This window comes from Larus michahellis, chromosome 6 (genome assembly GCF_964199755.1).
Source record: "Larus michahellis chromosome 6, bLarMic1.1, whole genome shotgun sequence".
In the NCBI taxonomy this organism is placed as follows: domain Eukaryota; kingdom Metazoa; phylum Chordata; class Aves; order Charadriiformes; family Laridae; genus Larus; species Larus michahellis.
In genome coordinates this window covers 2,308,105-2,327,619 of record NC_133901.1, presented here as the reverse complement: position 1 = coordinate 2,327,619, position 19,515 = coordinate 2,308,105, and the positions used below count along the sequence as shown (strand labels likewise).

The following is a 19,515-nucleotide window of genomic DNA, read 5'->3' as shown; positions in this document are numbered from 1 at the left end:
ACCGGCCCGTCTCGGCCCATCGCGGCACGGCACGGCCCGTCGGGTGTCAGAAGAGTCAAAAAGAAAACATCGAGGAGCGGGCGCGGAGGCTTGTTAATGAGTTTACGACCATAAAGGGGGCAGCGGCAGCGTCTGTCCGGCCCCGTCCCGCCCCGAACCCCGCATGGGCCCGTTATTCCCCTCAGAAACGCCGTTTTCCAGTCAGGCCCCGGTGCTGCGGGTACCGGGCGGCTCCGCTAGGGGGAGCTAGGGCGCCGGGGGTGAGAGGCGGGAAGCGGGCGGCGCGGTGACGTCACGCCGTTCCGCTTCCGGCGGGCGGGCGGACGCCATCCCCATCCGGGGTCAGGGCCCCCCGCTCCCTTCCTGTTATTGCCCGTGAGGGAGGCGGCTCTGCGGGGGCGCCGCTTCCGCCAGCGCCCCGGGGACGGTCACCCGGCGAGGGGTGAAGTGGTGGAGGCGATTGAAGGGGTTGCGAGTGCGGCGGGGCGCTGCCCGGCCCAGCCCGGCCCGTCGGGGCGGCGGCTGCGGGCCCGGCTCGGAGGCCGCGCCTGTGAGGTGAGTGAGGCGGAGGCGGGGGGTGTCGTCCTGTCTCTGCCGGGGCTGGGCAGCGCTCTCTGGGGCGTCGAGGGGCTTCCCGGCCCTCTGGCCGGACGGTGGCGGAGGGGAGCGCCGCTTGCTGTGGGCTGCGCGGCGTCTGGCTCGTCCCTGGCAGCCGCAGGGGGAAGCACCACCCTCGGGTGGCTGGAGGGGGGTCGGAGAGCGGCTGCTTCCCTCACCCGGGAGAGCTCCGAGGCGTTCTTCCGCCGAATCCTGCTCTCTGGGTCTTTCGTCGCATGGACGCGACCCGGGAGAGGAATAACTGTAGCGATTTGTTGTTTTCGACTGTGCCTCCCCCAGCCCCGAAATATAGCAGTTTTCTGTAAGTATGTTTGAGCAGCTCTTGTGATGGAGGGTATGTAGGCTCACGGTTGGGCTAGTCGGTGGCACCGGGAGCAGAGCCTCCTCCAACTGGGTGTGTGTGTGTGGGGATCGGTGGCATGCCATCTCCTGTTCCCAGCTGCAGTCGGTTACGGTGGCAGCCTCACATCTACGCTTCCCGTAGAAACTCCGTTCTTACTTCATACTATCCAGAGTTCTATTTTTATTGATGCTAAATATGAAACTGCTATTTCTTACTGGTACTCGTGTATTTTCTAGTAGACTCAATGTTAACAAAACTCTGACCAAACTAATACAAACTGCATGTTTGTTTTTCTTTGGGGGTTTTGTTGCTGTTTTCAACATTCCTCAAGCTATTAAGGTATCCGAGCTGTTACTTTTGCTGTTGTTACTGGTATGTCTGTAAACTTTTTTTCTCTGTAAGGCTTTCCTTGTTGACTTTAAAAGTGTGATTGAACACATTTATAAACTGTTTACAGTGCATATTCAAAACAAGGAAAGTATGTGTTTAAAAGTGGACAGTCTGGGCTTTGCTTGAGTTAATTCTGCAGTTAGGAGTGTTCTGCAGCAAACTTTTCAAGGAGCAGTAAACTGGATTCTGAATCTGGATTTTTTAGTACTTAATAGAAGAAATCTGGGCTCTGTTCTGTTAGTTACTTGTGCCCTGACATCCCTGCTTTGAGCTATAGCAGGCTTTCAAATTCATCACATTGGATAAAGTTAGAAACTTTCCGATCATGACCTGAATCATTCTCCTGCCTCACAATTAATTTATAGAGATGTTCTCATGCTTGTTGCTTCAGCTGCTTCCATGCTGCAATTCTATAATGCAGTGTAATAATCAAAGTCCACCTCTTGTTGTGTGTAAACATTGTTAGTTCCTAGGAATATTCCAGTACTTGGGATGATGGGATTTAATGGTTTGTCTGCTGTGGGGAACTGACTAGATAAACTGTTCTGAAATAAAGCCCCATGTGAACTTAAAGTTTCAGGATAAATGACTTTATTCTCAAACAATAACATTGGCGAACTTTTCCAGAGTGGTTAGTTATTTGGAAGCATATTTTGGCCAGTGTCATCATGTAGACAAACCACACACCAACCAAACTCATAGTGTTTGAAGAGGAATTTATGAAACCACACAATTCCTTATGTGATCCATGAAATATTCTGCTTTTTCATTAGGGTAGTAAAGACAACAGCTTCAGAGCTGCAGTTAGTTTGACTGGAGCAGATGCCCCGCATTTTGTAGGTGTTAACTTGATGCTGTTCTTAGCAAACTGGAGACAGTGTTTCACTCTTTTTCTTTTTTTTTCTTTTTTTTTTTTCTCCAAAGCACACTAGGGCCAGCCTACAGGTCCATGCCAAGGTGTTTCAGTTGTTCACAGCTTCAAATTGTCCTTCTGTGTTAATGGCAAATTTGTTTTGCTTCTTGTTGTAGTTTACTTGCATAAGTAATGAAACTGAGTGGTGCTTTTTCTTTTCTGGAGTATTCTTTGGGAAAGGTGGTGTAGCTGAGCTGTTTACAAAGCAATTGTGCTTTATTGGAAGTCATAAAGTAGTTCAATACTTGGTTAACTCTTTCTCTGAGGATCAGGCTATTCCTGCTTTATGGAAGCAAATGGGGGATACTTCTTCGTGGGTAACCCACTTAAAAGTTTCTGGAGGCTTTAGAATAGGAATTTCTACAACAAGCAAGGGTGTCACGCTTTACCATCATGCCATCTCACAAGACCAAGTATATCGTCGAGGCTTCCAGTTATTGGAAGACCATCACACCTTTTAAAAGCTGTTATCACGTAAAGAATGGGCCTTCTGATGACAGTTGTTCCTCAGGTTCAAATGTGTAGTACGCTTTGTAATGGCTTGGTCATGCGTAATACAGTTTTGAGAAACCCTGATGATCATAATAGTTTTAACTCAGAATTTGAAGTTAGCTATAAACGGCTAGACAACAAGCTTAAGGCTGGCATTTAGCTTGCAAAAACCGTGTTCTTAATCTTGTACATAAATAGTCAATTCGTTATGTAGGCTTCTAGACTTCTGGTGCAGATTCTCCTAGGTACCAGGAATACTCAGATATCTGAACACCTTGCAAATATCAGTCGCTTCCAAATAGAAAACTGCTGCTGTTGCTTTTCTTGCCTGTTCTGGGGGGAAAGGAAACGGGGATGATGATACATTAATTCCAAATCATACAAGAAATACTAGCATCTTGTAAGTGGGTATCATGTAGGTTTGCTTTGCCTAGTTGAGTGCGGTAATCAAGGTTAACAAAGGTTGTAGTTAATAGGACATTTGAAAAAATATTGTATTTGGGTGGGGGGAAGCTAAGATTTTTTTGAACTCTGATATTGGTGAGGAAAGATTTTTATGGTTTATAACTGGAGCAGGAATAATACTGCAAAAATTAGTCTTTCCAGTTTAGTCTTAACATACCATTATAAAACTAAGGTTTTGTCTTATTACTCACTGTTTTGTAATTACTGAAAAATGTGTGAAGTCTAGTAAATCTCTGAGTTGAGGGAAAATGTGCCATATGTGCCTTTTTCGTGTGCGTGATTGAGTTTGAGGGGGAACATTAGGGAAAGAAGAAGAGTTTGTACTTTGTCTAACTGAAGAAACAGACTCATGGCTTGTAGTGTAAGCTACGGTAGGGTTTGTTGCGGTTTTTTGCAGCTTTTCATGCATTGCATTCCATGCTTGTAGGAGTTTTGTCTCATCCTTTTAAAAAGCCAGACATCCAGTTGCTCCAAGTGATGATGCCTGTCTGAAACTGTAGCTACATCTGGAAGAGGCCACAAAAATATTTACGCTAAAACTGGATGGGAATTTTCTTTAGCCCTTTAAATTGAATGTGTCATGGCAAAGAACTCTGCTACAAGTTTCTCTTTGTAGTATCCTAATCCAAATGTGAGCAGTGGAGAGAGGGAATATATATAGATTTGTTTCTTTTAGTATTTATTTGGACACCAAATATATGTAAAGTGTTTCGAGTACAGAGTTGGTCCAGATGACCTCCAGAGGTTCCTTCCAACTGAATTTGTTCTATAAATCTATTTCTGAATGGTTAATGGAGTGTTAAATGAACCAGAAGTAATGCTCTGAGGTAGTAACTGGTTTGTTTTGTTGTCTTTTTTCCTGCAGCACTGCTATAGTATTAATGTTAAAAAAAAAAAAAAAGGCCCAACTAGGGGGCAGAGGGAATTAAACTATTAAAAAAAGAAAAGTTGTGGTCAAATGGAAATGCAGCAGATGGAGTACAGTCTATGTAATTCTGGATCTGTCTTCTGAGTTTAAGCAGTACTTAATGGTTTTGCAGGCAGTATGTTGTATTGTTTTGTATAGCATGCATTTACACTTCAATTCTGAGAAAGTATTTTTCTAGATAATTGTGATGCAGATTTTGTGAAAGGCAGTCTAAGAACCGTGTGTATTTCAAACAAGAAATGTGAGGGACCGTGGAGATTGTAACTTTTGCTCTCTTATTAAGAGCGTTCTTTTCTTAAAACCAGTAAAGTGGGGAATAAAAGCACTTAGCAGGCATAACTGACCAAGGACGCTTGCTGGGAATATTCGTAGTCTGTTTTTAAAAAAAACTATGCTCAAATACCTGAACTCTAGAAATGTAAAAATAAAATTCGAAGAAAAAAGCTTACCTCTGTGAAATTAAAGGGGAGAAAATGATGTAAAGCGAAGCTTTCGCCTCTCTGGCGTGTTGCTGATTTTGCAGTGATAGAAGTAAATGACTACTTCTGCAGTCGAGTTTAAGAACAGTTGGGTCAAACAGAACTTAAGGTTCAGTGATCTGTTGTTTCATGCCCCGTTGCTTTTTACCAGTAGCAGGTTAGTTACACCTCAGAGAGATTGGGTTTTGGATTGTGGTGGGTTTTTTTGTCTACCCACTAACACATTTCCTTAAATTAACTTATATTTATGTATTTCATGTAGGAAAACTTTGTCGGTTTTGCTTACAGCTCCTGATTAAAGAAATGCTTGCAAATCTAGCTTTTGAGGATAGTGACCTATGAAGCGTATTTGTCGAATACAGGAAACTTACTGAATTGACTAAGACTTACTGTAAAGTTCCCTGAAATTTTGAGACGGCTGAGTCACGTTATTGGCTGTACATTATGACCCTCTTCTAACGCAAAGAAATGTAGAGAAACATCCCTTGGGTGTTTTCTTTCAAAGTCCCAACGGAAAAAAAGAAAACTGGAAAGTTGCCTCCTAGATTGTACTACATGTCGAAAAACTTATCTGTCATTGAGACTTAACTGGTTTTGTTATTTCCATACTAATTATCTAGTCTTTTGCCATACTTAATGTGGCAGTTAATGGTGATGAATGACTCTTGCAGCAGTGTGTTCCAAGTCTGTTCCTGACGTTTAACTCTTGCTGTTAACTTGGGTCATGATCCTTCCAGAAGCATGGATTTTCTGCTGAGATTGCATTTGTTGTCTTGGGAAAGTGTCTTGACCCACAGCTAAACAGCTGATAGTTTCTTGCAGAGGACACTAAATCTGTGAGCACAAAATTACTCCTTGTTGCAGCCTTATTCCTTCTTTTAGCTATTATCAGTCAACAAAAACAAATTCTCGAACATCCTTCAAATGCAAGAAGCCTTGAATGTTAGTGAAAATAAAATATTCAAGATCCAGCATTTCATAAGTAGAAATACCTACCTGTTCTGTGTTCTGAATCTAGTAGAACAAAATTTTCTATATCCTGAAACTTTGACGCCTGACTTACTAGAATAGTAAGGAGACTGATCTCTGCAAAGATGTAGGCAAACTAAACACTTGAAAATACCAGCACAAAAAAAGTAAGAATGAGCAGAGAGTAAAGACTGGTTTACCAAGCAAGCAGAATGGAGATTAATTGTTTCTTTCTCAAACTCAACAAATGTGCTTTGTGTGATGAGGTATGTCATTATCCAGCTTTGGTGCTCGTGCCATTAAGTTACTTTTCGTTAAGGGTGGAAAACACTAACTTGACTCTTGACTACAGGCATAGTTTAAAAGATTAAAGTTAATCATGCTAACATAAGAAGCTTCTAGATAGAGATGGCTCCCTATGGGAAAAGGAAAGTAAAAACTTCCATTCCGAACAATACTCTAATATATGCTTGTTTTGGTCATTAAGCTGCTTAGATTATAAAACATAACACTTACTCTTAATTTTTGTATTTATGTTCCCAGCAAACGTTGTGGCTGGATTGTAAAAGTAGAATAAAACAGAAAATTTTTCTTCTGGTGCCTTCTGAAATGTTTATGTGGATGTTGAACAACCAGTTCCACTTACCAGTTTATCTGGGCGGTCTCTGCTGGTGGGAGGATTGCAATTAATATATTGTATTTTATCTTCTTGAAATTTCATGCTGTCACCTCTGGAATCTCCTTCAATTTTGATGTTAAGTACTATAGAACAGCACTTGTCCCTAGAAAACATCTAGTGTCTGAGTGGAAGAGCTAATTTTTAAGCAACATCCAGACATCTTGAATAATCTTGATTGTGGTGTATAATTGAGGACGTGTCCAAATAGGGTGCCTGTGAGTGCAAGTTCGTTACGAAGATTGATTTATAATAAATTATGTTTCTGTTTTGGCGTAAAATAGTAATATGTGAAATTGAAATGCTGTCATTGTAGATGATGATAAACTTAACCAGTTGCATTTTTTGTTAAGCGGTCTCTAGCTAAAAGAAAGCACTTAAAGTTGATTTTTACATTTTAATTTAGAATGTTTTTTTTCCTGTTTAACTGTTTACCAAGGTTGTGGTTAGTAAAATTCTAATAACCTGTCTTCCTCTTCAACTTGCTCTGAAATGGAGGATAAAGCACTGATGTTGTTATCAGTGCTCAGCAGCACTCCCTTGATCTTAGATACCTCCAGCTTGGAAAGTTTTGATGTGTAGGGGGGGAAGATGGCATAATTACCACCGAGAGATAAAGGATGAAAACGGAAGCCAAGGAGCAGCAAAATGGCAGAGTTGATACATGAAGAAAAGGCTAGCAAAACTTATTCCTGTCTGTGGAAACTCTTTTTTAAATGTGTTGTCAAATTACTTTGCAATCCAGCTCTTTAACTCTTCTTCGTCACCTCTTTTCCAAGCTGTTCGTTGTCCATCAGCAGATAGGATAGTATCAGGAGCAACTGCGAGGTGATATATGAAGTATAACCATTATTATAGCTTCTAATCTCCTGCTGTCCTAGTATGTGACCAGGTTGTTTATTTAAACAACAAAAAAAGATGATTTGCAATATAGTCACCGTTCCCTAATTGGTGTTTTTTATGGCTTGAAATTAAATGCAAAACACTTAAGCTTTTTGTGGCCTTCTGTTCTATCCCAGGGTTAAACTTCACCACGCTGAAAACTGCTTTCAGTCTTTTTGAATATACACACCTACAAAAACATTAACGAAATGTTTCCAGAGAACCATGTATTAAAAATACTTCCTTGTTTGTGCAGATGTGTAAAGTTCTCTTAATAGCAGTGACAGGCTACTGCCAGTATCTTTTTGACTTCCTTAAATAAAGTTCATTCTTTTTACTGTATCCCTCTTACAGAGCTCTGATTGTAGTAGTAGGCAGCATGTGCCTTAGTCTCAAAGTGTTTCATCTGGGTATGAAACTGACTTTCCAAGCTGGAAAGTTGAGAAATCTTTAAAATCTTGTGGAGATGTTGCTGCTATTCACTGTTTAAATACCTATGAGCTTATGTCACTTTCTTTTTTGGAAAGTTGATGTTAATTGCAAACATTATCTATTTAGGCAAATACTAGACATTTCTTTCAGATGTAGTAAATGCCAATTGTTGGTACCCTGACCTCATTAGAGAAACAATTTGGGTAACAGCTTGAAGTACAGGAAAAAGGGATGCACTGACAACAAGCTTAGTGTCTCAGTAGCCCCACACTTGAAGTCATGTGTTTGTGTTTGGATGCACAACGTAGGGTTTGCAAAGCAGATGCTTCTAACAGATACGTACAGAAGTGATAAACATTTGATTAAACATGCTGAAGAAATATTTGTCACAGTTTACCATAGCTGTTTTCATACTTCAGGCTGAAGCATGCAGGACCTGATGACATACGTAGTCACAATGAATCATGTTTGTTTGTGCTTAAACACAAATGCAAATGTGTTAGTGTCTCAAGAGTCATGACTGTTGCTTTGGCATTCAACCTGTAAATCCAGAGAAAAGCCGTATTCAACCAGAGTCAACAGCTAAAACAAGAATAAACTTAGACTCCTTAAGGTTTCAGAGAAACTTTGGTTTCTTTGTAATTTATATAAAGCAGTCAAATATGCTTACAAAATCAATGATTCAGTATTGCTTCACATAGAAGGCTCAGTTTTCTGATGCCTTAGGTGCAATACACCTAAGTGATCTGTGTCCTTTAGGGACAGGAAGCCTCATGGGAGCAGGTAGTTGTGCTAAATGCTCTGCAGCTGAGTAGTATCCCACTGTGCCACGCACATGCTTGGTGTGTGGGCTAAGCAGGACAGTTGCCGGCTGCTGGTGTAGTAAATAAAGGTCTGGTGATAATCTTTTATGCAAAACTGATGGTGCTTACCTTTCAGCAGGGTTATCATCTACTGCTGAATAAATATTTAGTTAGTCACCATTTACTCTGCATCACAAACAAGTCTACTAGGGAGCAGTACTTCATTATTTCTAACTGACTCTTGAAAAGCCATAGTATTTTTTCCTGCTGCAATTATAGCTTGTGTAGAAGAAGGCAACTACTTCTACAGGGCAGAGCTTGCGAAGCACTGGGTTTGTTTGCCTGCTGTCTTGTTCCGTGTGTCGTTGTATAGGACATTTTGTTAAGAACTGTATGAATTTCAGCTGTTTATAGGACAAGTCTATTTAGCTGCAGAACTGAAATTTTTCATTAAGGTGGCTGTGCCTTTGTGTTAACTCTACCCCAAATTTCCTTCTCTCAACAAATGGTTTTAAAACGGGAGTTAAGAAATACCTCAATGGAGAATGTCTTGAGTTGTTTTTTCAGTTGAGGAGCTTAAACAAAGAAAACAAAACTACTTCCATGGCTTTTGCTGAGGCATGTGGTTCCTTAAAAATGCTCTATCAAAAGTGAAGTTGCATCCCTCTGTTCGCCAGTAAATAAAACATAATGATTTTTGCTAACAGAATTCAGTAAGTCCATGCAGACTAAACCTACTAAACTTCTATAAACACTGTTTGTCTACAGAAGTCAGTTAAGATAGAATAAATGGAAAACTAATTTAGATTTGGATTATGGAACAGAAACTTCTGTCTTCAGTTCACTGTTGTATGCTTAATATTAAAAAATCTGCAAAGTAGCAAAAATATTGCTATCCACTGCCACTTCAAAACGTTTTGGGGTTTTTTTTTTGCATATTAGTCGCTTTCAGGGACTGGAGTAATTTAGTACGGAAGAAACCCTTTTTTCTCAATTTAAAGTTGCTGTCAGACTCCATCCTAAGAAACGTTATGTGGGAAGTATGCAATATGCTGTAAGTCGTTCTGAGTTCCATGTATTTTTCATCTGCTTCTTAGGAAAGGAAGGGCTTACAGGGTGGATCTTTTAAGTAAAGACGAGTGTAAATTTGTATCCAGGGAGCCTAATCTCAGTCAAACTTTATTATGGACGCGCATTCCTCTCTGTGCCTTCCACCCAGAGCAGCTGGTCGGGTGAACGTTGTAGATGGAACTCTCTTGATACTGGTGCTTGTGGTAGAGGCGAGCGTAGCGGTGTGAGGACTGCAGTACCTCAAGTGTTTTGTTGCAGGTCTTTCCCTGCCCTTCTAGGTATGGATAGTGGGAGAGGAAATCTTTCGTCTTTTTCAATACAACTGGAGGTTCATCTTGCTGCAGCAGGGAGAGTTACTTCTAAAAGCCAAGGTGATGTGGCTGGGCGAGATTAGCACTAGGAAGGGCCCGGTATCTGAGTCGTGGCTCCATTATGCGGCTGCTCATGTTGGGTGAGGATTCAGACTAGAGCAGAGCGCAGAACACCTGGGTTCACTCTGCTCCTTGTCCTTGTCTGTGTGCCAGCACTTCCTGTTTTTAAAGATCCTGTTTGCTGTCTGGGTTCCAGATATCCCAGGAAGGTGGGAGGATGGGAAGAAACATGGAAGGAAAAGTAAACAGCATTATTTAAGGTGGAGTTTTATGGGTTTTATATATATTCAGTATTTGTTACCTATCTAACCTAGTTTCATGAAAGACATTCTAGAGTAATCTTTTGTTTACACTGTCTTGCACTAATTTCCAAAAGCAGAACATTTCTGCATGCAAAACCTGATATTGAAGCCCTTAGTATTTGTAGTAAGGAGCAGAAGATGGTTTGTGGTCGGCTGTTACTTCATGTTCTTTCTGATGTTCACATAAAAAATGTTGGTCACCCATATAAAATAGAATATTAAAGAAGAATATGTAATCAGAGGAAAACCTTATTTCTGTTTGTATGAAATGGCATGTTGCTCTGATTTGTTGCTGAACTTTAAAGCTTTTTGTTTAAAGAGCGTGAAGGAATTTGAGTGCCACTCGCTGAGCTTCAGAGTGCACACCTAGCTGTGGAGGAACAGCTCCAACCAGAACAGAGCCAGGTGGGAGAGTGATTCTCATCCTGCTACGCAGCTAATTGTTGAAGTAATGAGTAAGCAGATATGTGAAATGTAAAGAGAAGATGCGTTGCTTTTCTAATTCTTTGTTGTGCTTTATGACTGCTGGTATTCTAAAAATAACAAAGTCCTTTCCTTTGAGGTGAAGCTAGAAATGGAATTACTGACTGATTTAGGACTAAAAAGGGAAGATTTAATTCTAGGCTTTCCTTTCTTTAACAAAAAGGAAAAATAATCTGTCTTTAACTGGAAGAAAATGTTCTGGGACAGACATTCTGCTCTCAGTATGTCATGGGATCCCTAGGGAAAACGCACAATCGTAGTGGGAGTTGTAGAGGTCACCAGCAACTTGCAAATGTTTCTTTCTCGTGATCCTGTTTTCATGGCTCCCAGAGACTGAGTGAAGCTATAAACAATATGTCTGTGTGGATGGGGGAGGGCGAGCAAGGGCATTTGAAAATAAGAATTTACAAAGGGTCTTTTGGTTTTCTTGGAGGAAAAAAAAAGACTCCAGCAATAGTAAATATTTTTAAACTGTTCATCTTCTCGTTTCAGCTCTTTGATCCTATATTTTTTTCAGTAATAGATCACACACACACACATATACATATGTATTACCTCTTGGACAGTACTTTATAGTGAGTTCTTTTTTTGTTTGTTTGTTTTTTTCAGGATGACCTCACCATTAATTTTATTCCTGGTATCTGAAAGTCACTACAGCCAAAATCCAAGAATATTACATTCTGAAACAAACAAACAAATCTGCATGTAAGATAACTTTAAAGAAACCAGCTTTGAAATGTAGTCAACCCATGTTCTCATATCTAAGTAAACTGAAACTTCTTTTCACTAATTTCAGTGAGATTTTGCATTCACAGGAAAGAATGATCTTGTGTTTTTGCTGTACTATAATTCTCCAGATGCTACCAGTAATGTTAGGGTTTTTAGCTCTGCCTAGAACAAGGCAAAGGTACTAAGGACTATTTTCTGCAGGGGAGAAATTGTAGGTAACTATGAATAAAATTGGTAGTGTTTGGAAATACTTGCCTGTTTCAGAAGGAAACAAAATGCTAAGAGGGTGTGTTTTTGACAGTGTTAAATCCTTGTGTTTGTTTCCCTTGAGCTGCTGTTTGTGATCAGATAAGCAATTCTGGGTATCTGCGCCTTTTCTGTGAAATAATAAGGATGAAAGTAATATGTAAGAAATATCGAAGACGTAACTGCAATGCAGCAGTCTCCTGCTTTCTATTCTAAACAAAACGATATTGCTACTGTTTAAATCTGTGTGTAATAATGTTTTCATAGAGGACAATTTGAGACATCTTTGTACGTGTCTTCCTGGATTTTGGAAAAAGGCCAGCTTGGCAAACAGGAAGAACAAAAGGACAGCACTGAAAATATCTAGGCAGGGACAGTTTCACTGTCACCACACAGTGAGCTTGGACAGCAGCAAAATTAGACAGGCAACTCTGCCCAGTTTTCTTCATGGTGAGTTTTGGAGTGCCTGATGTGTCTGAAGATGAAAATAGAACATTTTGGTTTTTAGAAAGTTTGAAATGTCTGGGACAAAGTGGAATACAGGTTTTGCATTCTGAAAAGTGTTACTCTTGTCCCAGAATTTTTTTTTTTATCCCCCCCTTTCTACCCCCATAACTTTTGTTTCAGGGATTCCACAGAAGTTTAAAAAAATCTTATTTGGGAACATACCTGTAGTTGATACTTCTGTCAGCTTCATAGGGAACCGAGAAAATCATAACATACAGATGAGTGTACAGTAAATCAGAATCTGTAAGTGTAGTTGGATTGTTTAGTGAGTAGAAGACTTTTTCTTAAAGCAATGCTAAGTGTCTAGAGGAAACTTCTACCTGGAAAAGAAATCAAATCCAGATACAAATCCTAATGAGCAGCTCTGATACCAAAGATACTGCAAATTATTATAAAACATTGCCACATCCTGTCTCTGAAACAGTGTAATGGGATTTGTCTTATGACTGGAAAAACCAATGGACTTTAATTGAAGTGTAGTAGTTTACTGAATGACTAATTCAGTTTCAAATACGGACTGATAAAATTGTATTGAGTGTTTAGTCTATGCTCTTGGATTGATTTTTGAAACACTAGCTGATGTTTATAGCAATGCAGAATTACTCAGTTCTGTCTCATCACTGGAATGTATACCTCTTTGCATAAGCATCCCATACTTTGTACACTTAATAGAGTAAATACAGTATTACAGCACAGTATGCGTCTGCTTCTTGCTTCCTTCTATGCTTGCTAGATTTCTTGCTAGTTGGTACATCATAGATGGAAGAATTTCCTTCTTGCAAACTGTAGGTCCTTGTGCTGATGGCAGACAGCCTTAACAATAAGTCTCCTAAAGTGAACAAATTTCCCCCCCCACAGACTCGCACAGTGGGTCTTCACCTGCTTTATAAGACATACATGTTATGTTAAGTGGAGCTCCTCCCTTTGGAGAGCATGCCCACAGATAATTTACAAAACAGGGGAAAAAGGCCTATCAGTTAACTGTGTTTTTATATATATACACATATATCTTAATTGCCAAATACTGATGTCTGCGTGTCATCGGTAGAATGTTTGTGAGTAATCTCTAGACAGTGAAAATCAATTCACTTTATCTAATCTATAAACAGGTAATCTGTAAAAATGAGTGTTCTGTTAGCAAGGAAGGGCTCCCCACGCTTTCTGATAGAAGAGCTCATGGAAGGTCATTTCTTGGGTTTGTGGTGTAGATTCCGTCTGTGCTGAAGGGTAACAGTCCTTCTTTTTAGCAAGATACATAAAACTTAGATCAGTGCTGCTGTTGGAGATTCTTATGGCAAAATGTTAATGTACAAAAAATACAGTGGAAAAATTACTGCTGGAGTATCCTGCTGAACTATAGATGCACAAGGCTTTTATATGTAAAAGTGGTGAAAACAGCTGCAGGAGCCTCAGATGTCTTTAGGGGAAAATATATGTGGGGTTTTGACTCAAGTTAGTTTGTCCCAAGCTTAGTTTGCTTAAATCATGAACATAGTACTTTTTTTTGCATAGTAATGTTAGGAACTAACATTAACTCTCCTGCAGTACAATTCTTACGAAATTTTTCCCTCACTGAGCTCCATTCCTTAAAGGGAAGGAATTCTTTTGAGAAGAAGTAACAACAAACTTTATAATCATCTCATGTAAGCCTTTTCAGAGTTAACATGCTTGTATGGCATCAAGAAAGCATTAGGAAAAATAAGTGTAGGCTGCAAGTTGTATTAAAATATTCAATAGAATGAAACTGAGTTAACCATGCTGCTGTGGTTCTGCACGATTCAGTGCTGTGAGGTAATAAAATGTCATAGTTTACCAAAACCAAATTTTCTAAACTTGGAATCCCTTGTTCTAAATAAAGGGACTATATCAGACTTAGCTGATTTCTATCCTATAAGAAAATAGATTATATAAATTAGCGTTAATATGATAAATGTATCTGGAATCAAGTAGGAATCAGTATTTTGGGAGGTATGTTGTTTAACTTCCTTCTTTCTTCCTCCATGTATATTTATTATTTTTGAATGGAGTTTCAGAATTTGATCACTTCTAGGTTGGGTGCTTTAGCAAGGTTCATGATAGAGGATGTGCTGAATGGATCAGGAGGGCTGTAATGAGTTGAAAAGAACGTGATTTAATCAGTGGGTGTCTTCGGGTTTGGCCTTTCTAACCATCTTGCTATCCCAAAGCTTTTAGCTGGGGAAAAGAGTTTGAGGTCAGGGAAGGAAGTTTAAGTTTGGAAGGTCAGGGATTGCAGGTGTGATGTAGTGTTCATTTGAAGGGTTTGCCTGTGCCCTTAGTTGGATTTAAATAACTTCTCTCTAGAATTCTCTTAAAATTATAGTTCTTCTACTGTCGAAGAACATAATTGATTCTGTTTATTCCAGGCAGCCTTCCAGATTTCAAAGTGTACACAGAAACACAAGCTGCCAACTGTACTTCAAAACTGTTTCTGTTTACATTTTTGCTTTCCAAATCCAAACCCTGGAGGCGTGCTTACATGTGCAAGTAAAATGAATGCGCACACAGAGTGACTATATGCACTGTTCCAGCATGTGGCTATAGCCCAGTTTCAAACAAAAGCTGCTGTTCTGGTGCAGTTGCTCTAAAAAGAGGGTAGATTTTGGACCATTTGCAAGCCTTTAATGAAATGGCATTGAGTTGGTGTTTAACGTTTGAAATTTTTAAAAAGCCAAGGTTGACACTTATTTTGAAAAGATACTTGCCTTCAAAGGGTTTAATATGTATTTGTGTCATCCAGCCCTGCCTAGATTTCTTTGTTAGCAATTATTGGTGGGGAGGGAGGAAGAACTTGCAGTGGAACAAACCACCATACTTGAAGCTCAGCACTGTTGCGTGAAGTCACGCTCTCTCCCCTGGGTAGACCCTGGCGTTCAGCAGACTCCATGATGATATCATTAAGGCAACTAAAACAAGAAAGGAAAAGTGAGTAGTTCTCTGCCACTTTCATCCATCTGACCCTGTAAGGAGCTGGCTCAGGGAGCCGCAGCGTGATGAAGAATGAGAACACACGCCTTGGGCAGAGGGAAGATGGGCTCCTACAGCCGCATCGTGGAACTGAACTTAAAAGACTGCTGGTATAAACTCAGTCTGTGTTGTAAATATTTCATTTGGTTGTGGTCCATCTATATTATCATTGCTTGTACATGTGGACAGAAAAGTTCTTATGACTGCATGTTCTTGATTTGTTGGCTTTGTTTTTTTTTTATGCTGGTATATGCCTTAACAGTAATGTTTTTCTGCCTATCCTTGTAATTAAGGAATGTAAATAAGCATGTGATTCACCAGTACGGAGAAGGGAGTCTTGTTCATGCTTTGCCTGATCAAAAAGATGCTGTTTGACTTTATGTGTATTTCTTTTTATCTGTAAACTGAGGATAGATATCAGGAATTTGGAATTCTCCAAGTTACTCTGAATGGTGGTGTTTGGGTTTATTTGTAATGTCTGGTAATTGGTAAGCTTTCCAAGTTTGGCACTCTGAATAAACTGTGAGTGTCCTTAGAGTTTTCCAAGTCAGCACCCGCTCACTGAGACTGTTACAATGCTGAGGAAAATAAAACAGCTTCCTTAAGCTCTTTTTTAGAAAAGTAGTCGGTTGCAAAAACCTTCTAAATATGCATGAGGTGTTAGTGGAAAAGCATTTTTCTAAACCTGCGGTGGCACTTTAGTACTTTTGTTGATATTTTTAAAAGCCTGCAAATACAAAGGCAGGATTAAAAAAACAACCCTCTTGCTACTTCGAGTTGCTTAGGAAGCAGTGCATTTGGGAAAACATCATTTTCATTCTAATGCTTCTTTTTAAGAATTGAAGTGTGGCAAAAGCAGGTACCAGATGTACTTGGAAGAAAAGTTTTCAGAAAATAAGTACCAAGGCAAAGAAGTGCAGAAATGAGAATCATTATTTTACTTTTTAACATATATATAATTTTTGTATATTCATATTTTTTATATATTTAAATATACTTTAATATATGTTTATATCAAATATGTATTTAAAAAAAAAATGCTGCACAAATAGCAAGCATAGCATTCTTTGCTTTTCCACAGTGGGAGCTTTCAGAAAGCTGATGAAGCAGAAGAGATGTGAAGCTGTTGGTTTGGGTTTTTCTCTCCTTTCTGTTAATTAAGAAAGGAACTGAAGAGAGAGGGGCAGTCCTGAGAGTGTTTTTGACTAAAAAGTTGACTAAGAATGGGTTTAGAATAGTTGCATAGTAGTTATTTCATCCTAGCCCTGTGCTTTCAGGACAGTTGGTTGATGGAGGAGGCGTCATGGACTGCTTTGTAGATCTCTGTTGACATTACCCTCTCATAATGTACATGCTGCAGTTAATGAAATGATGGGTGAAGTGTAAGTAATGCACTATTTGAGATTTGCATAATGTATTGCCTTTGCGGTAACTTATTATTCTGCAATGAGACCTTGGGTGTATGGTATGTAGTTCAGTGAAAATGTCTTGCTGCTCAGTGTCAGGCAGAAAAGCAGCAGATTAGGAAACAATAGAAAACATTCTGTCACTGTGTAAATGTGTGCGCAGTTTGGACCTGGAATGTGGCGTGCAGGTATGGTTGTTCCCCTCTGCATTGCAAAAAGGGTAAAGGTGAAAGAGGTACAAAGAAGGTTACAAGGATTAACAAAAATATAGAATGACTTTCGAGCAAAGGAGGACTAAATAATCTGGGACTATTATGGAAAAAAGAGGTAGTGGTATCTCTGTAAAATTAAGAGCAATGAATGCAAATATAAGAAACTTTGTTTCATTACGAGAAATCTAGGATATCAGCTGAAAGTATCAGGCTTCAGAACAAAGAAAAGCAAACTTTTTGCAATGTGGAATGTTCTTTGCTCTCCTCACAGGATAACAGCAGTTTGTGTGTGAAAACTTCCTAAACAAACTCAATAGTTCTTGGTGGATTTCTTTAACAAATACATAAATATTGCCTCTGGTTAAGGAAATTAGCAATAGGTAGTGATTAGGAGAGTTTATTGATGAAGTATCACTGTGTGCCTGCCTAGTTCTGCTCTTTGTTTGACGTCTGTTCTCGGCCACTGGGCTGTGAGACATCTCTGCTCTGTCCAGATACAGTTTTTCTTGTACCTGCTCTAAGATGGCATAAGGCAGCACTGCCAGAAGGTCAGACACGTGTTCCCCCTCCTTTTCTTTGGCTTGGTTTGTATCTCATCCAAATAATAATAAATGTTTATTTTTCCAAAATAAAAATAGGAAGAACTGGGTTTGAGATTTGCCTAAAAATCGCTGTAATAATAATTTGAATATTAGATATTTTCATCCCCCATGCTATTTAAGTATTGTAATAATAAATTATAAACTTTGGGTAAAAAAATTAATCCTCTATTTTTTGAAGACCGTATGTGTATTAGCATTTTTTCCAAGCTAACGTGATTCTGCTATTAACAGTTTTATTTAGTAGATAATTACATCAAATACAAGTCTCTTCGACATCAGTTTTATCAAGTCTTTGTCTTTTTATGAATGTAAAATATAGCCATGAATATTCATCTACAGTTATAAGCAGTGCTTGAGCGATCTTATTGGAAATTCCTTGCGGTGTTTGTATTTTAAATTTTAATATTTAAATTTCTGGTTTTTACCTAGGTTTACTCATAAGGATCACTGCTTGAAAAACTTTCACTACAAAGTTATCTAAAGACTTCAAAATGCCTCCACGACCATCATCTGGTGAGCTATGGGGCATCCACTTGATGCCACCGAGGATCCTTGTGGAGTGTCTTCTCCCAAATGGAATGATAGTGACGCTAGAATGCCTCCGTGAGGCCACCTTACTAACTATTAAACATGAACTCTTCAAAGAAGCGAGAAAATACCCTCTCTATCAGCTCCTTCAAGATGAATCTTCTTACATTTTTGTAAGTGTTACACAAGAAGCAGAAAGAGAAGAATTTTTTGATGAAACACGGAGACTCTGTGACCTGCGACTATTTCAGCCTTTTCTAAAAGTCATTGAACCAGTAGGTAACAGAGAAGAGAAGATTCTTAATAGAGAAATAGGTGAGATTATCTTTATTTAAACATGGCTTCTCCTCTTCAAAATACAAAGCAAAGAAGTGAAATGGGATGTATGTCACCTGTATCTGTCAAAGTTTGCATTTCATAATTGACAGTTGTTGCATCAAATATCCAAAGATGCTGATCATAGTAAATCCAATGTTTGTAAACTGTGAATTAAACTTTTTTTTTTGCTGTTCTGTTTCATTCACATGTAAAGTCTTTGCTTTGTATGTAGTCATACATGGGTTAAAGGATATTTTTTGTTTGTCTCATATTATGAATGAGCGAAGCCTATTCTGTTGTTTGTGAAGTTGATCTTGATTTGTTTTGAAGTTTACAGAACTGTAAATGCTGGATTTAACTACAAATCTTAAACCACATTTGCGATAGCACACATTTTAATACTTCTCTATCCTGCTTAGAAAGTAAAATTTCAGAAGTCGGGTGTTGTTTTTTTTTTTTTCCCCCGCCCTTTCCATGCTCCCAAAAAGAGCATGGGGAGGGGAGGGAAACAAAAACACCTGAGGCTGGAATGGCAGAGGGGAGACAAATTGTGATGTTTTGAATCATCTCTGGAGTGGCTTATTATTTTCCATTATCCATTGAGAAAGCACAGGGAGACTAGCCGATGTTTCAGCATCCAGGTTAAGTATCTAAATTCAGGCAGTGCAAACATACCCACTCCCATTTAGTTGCTAACAGATGTATATTGCAGTGGTAGAGACTTGTCAACTGGAAATACTTGTTCTGGGGTGCTCCTAATTGTTAAATTATTTAATTATTATGAATGCATCATAAGTAAACTACTTTTGTTTTGTAAAGCTTAACCTGTTCAGGACTTAGGGAGAACAGTGGTTAGCTAACCATGCAACAGGACAATTGAAAGGTTTCATTTGAACATGCATGCATAAATAACTATTTGTGCAAGTAATCTCATTAAAGTAAATGGAATTACATCTGAGACTGAGGACTTGAGAGAAACGGACTCTTACTGCATGAATCTATGCCAAAGAGCTTAAGTTCAAATATCTCTTGGAGTGCTTGTCACACTTTTAAATAGTGTAGTTATAAAAAAAAATTTAATAGCTGTCATTCAGTTGTAAGCGAAGTTGATTATGGTCCTAATAGCTGTCAATAATCTTGCCGGGAATTTAGAAAAAATCCAACATCACAGCTCCTCTGGTCCACTTAGGAAACTCTGTGCTGACTTCAAAGGAAGCTTATTACTGCTCCTTTTCCTCCAGGAGGAGTGTTAGCTGTGAGAGTGCTGATTTAAGGCTTCCAGGATATTCAGTGCTTGTACACCTGTTTTCTAACCTTTTTTGTGACTGCTGAGTGCACTTAACTTTAGAACTACGTTGTTCTTGA

The 19,515-nt window shown here is 39.2% G+C and overlaps 1 protein-coding gene across 7 annotated transcripts in view; it reads left to right on the top strand.

Moving 5' to 3' along the window:
- The first annotated feature begins 299 nt into the window (after positions 1–299).
- PIK3CA (phosphatidylinositol-4,5-bisphosphate 3-kinase catalytic subunit alpha) overlaps positions 300–19,515 on the top strand; it is a 40,197-nt gene continuing 20,981 nt past the window's right edge. For 3 of the 7 annotated variants that reach the window (XR_012587451.1, XR_012587450.1, XM_074590335.1), the window contains exons 1-2: positions 300–555; positions 17,734–18,147. Coding sequence is in view for 5 of the 7 variants with exons in the window: in XM_074590335.1 (XP_074446436.1) it covers positions 17,796–18,147 (352 nt within the window). In the remaining 2 variants the exon portion in view is untranslated. Of the gene's footprint in view, positions 556–782; positions 920–9,922; positions 10,093–11,859; positions 12,043–15,174; positions 15,195–17,733; positions 18,148–19,515 lie in introns of those variants that run through there. The other 4 variants (XM_074590336.1, XM_074590337.1, XM_074590338.1 and 1 more) reach the window with 4 other exon arrangements.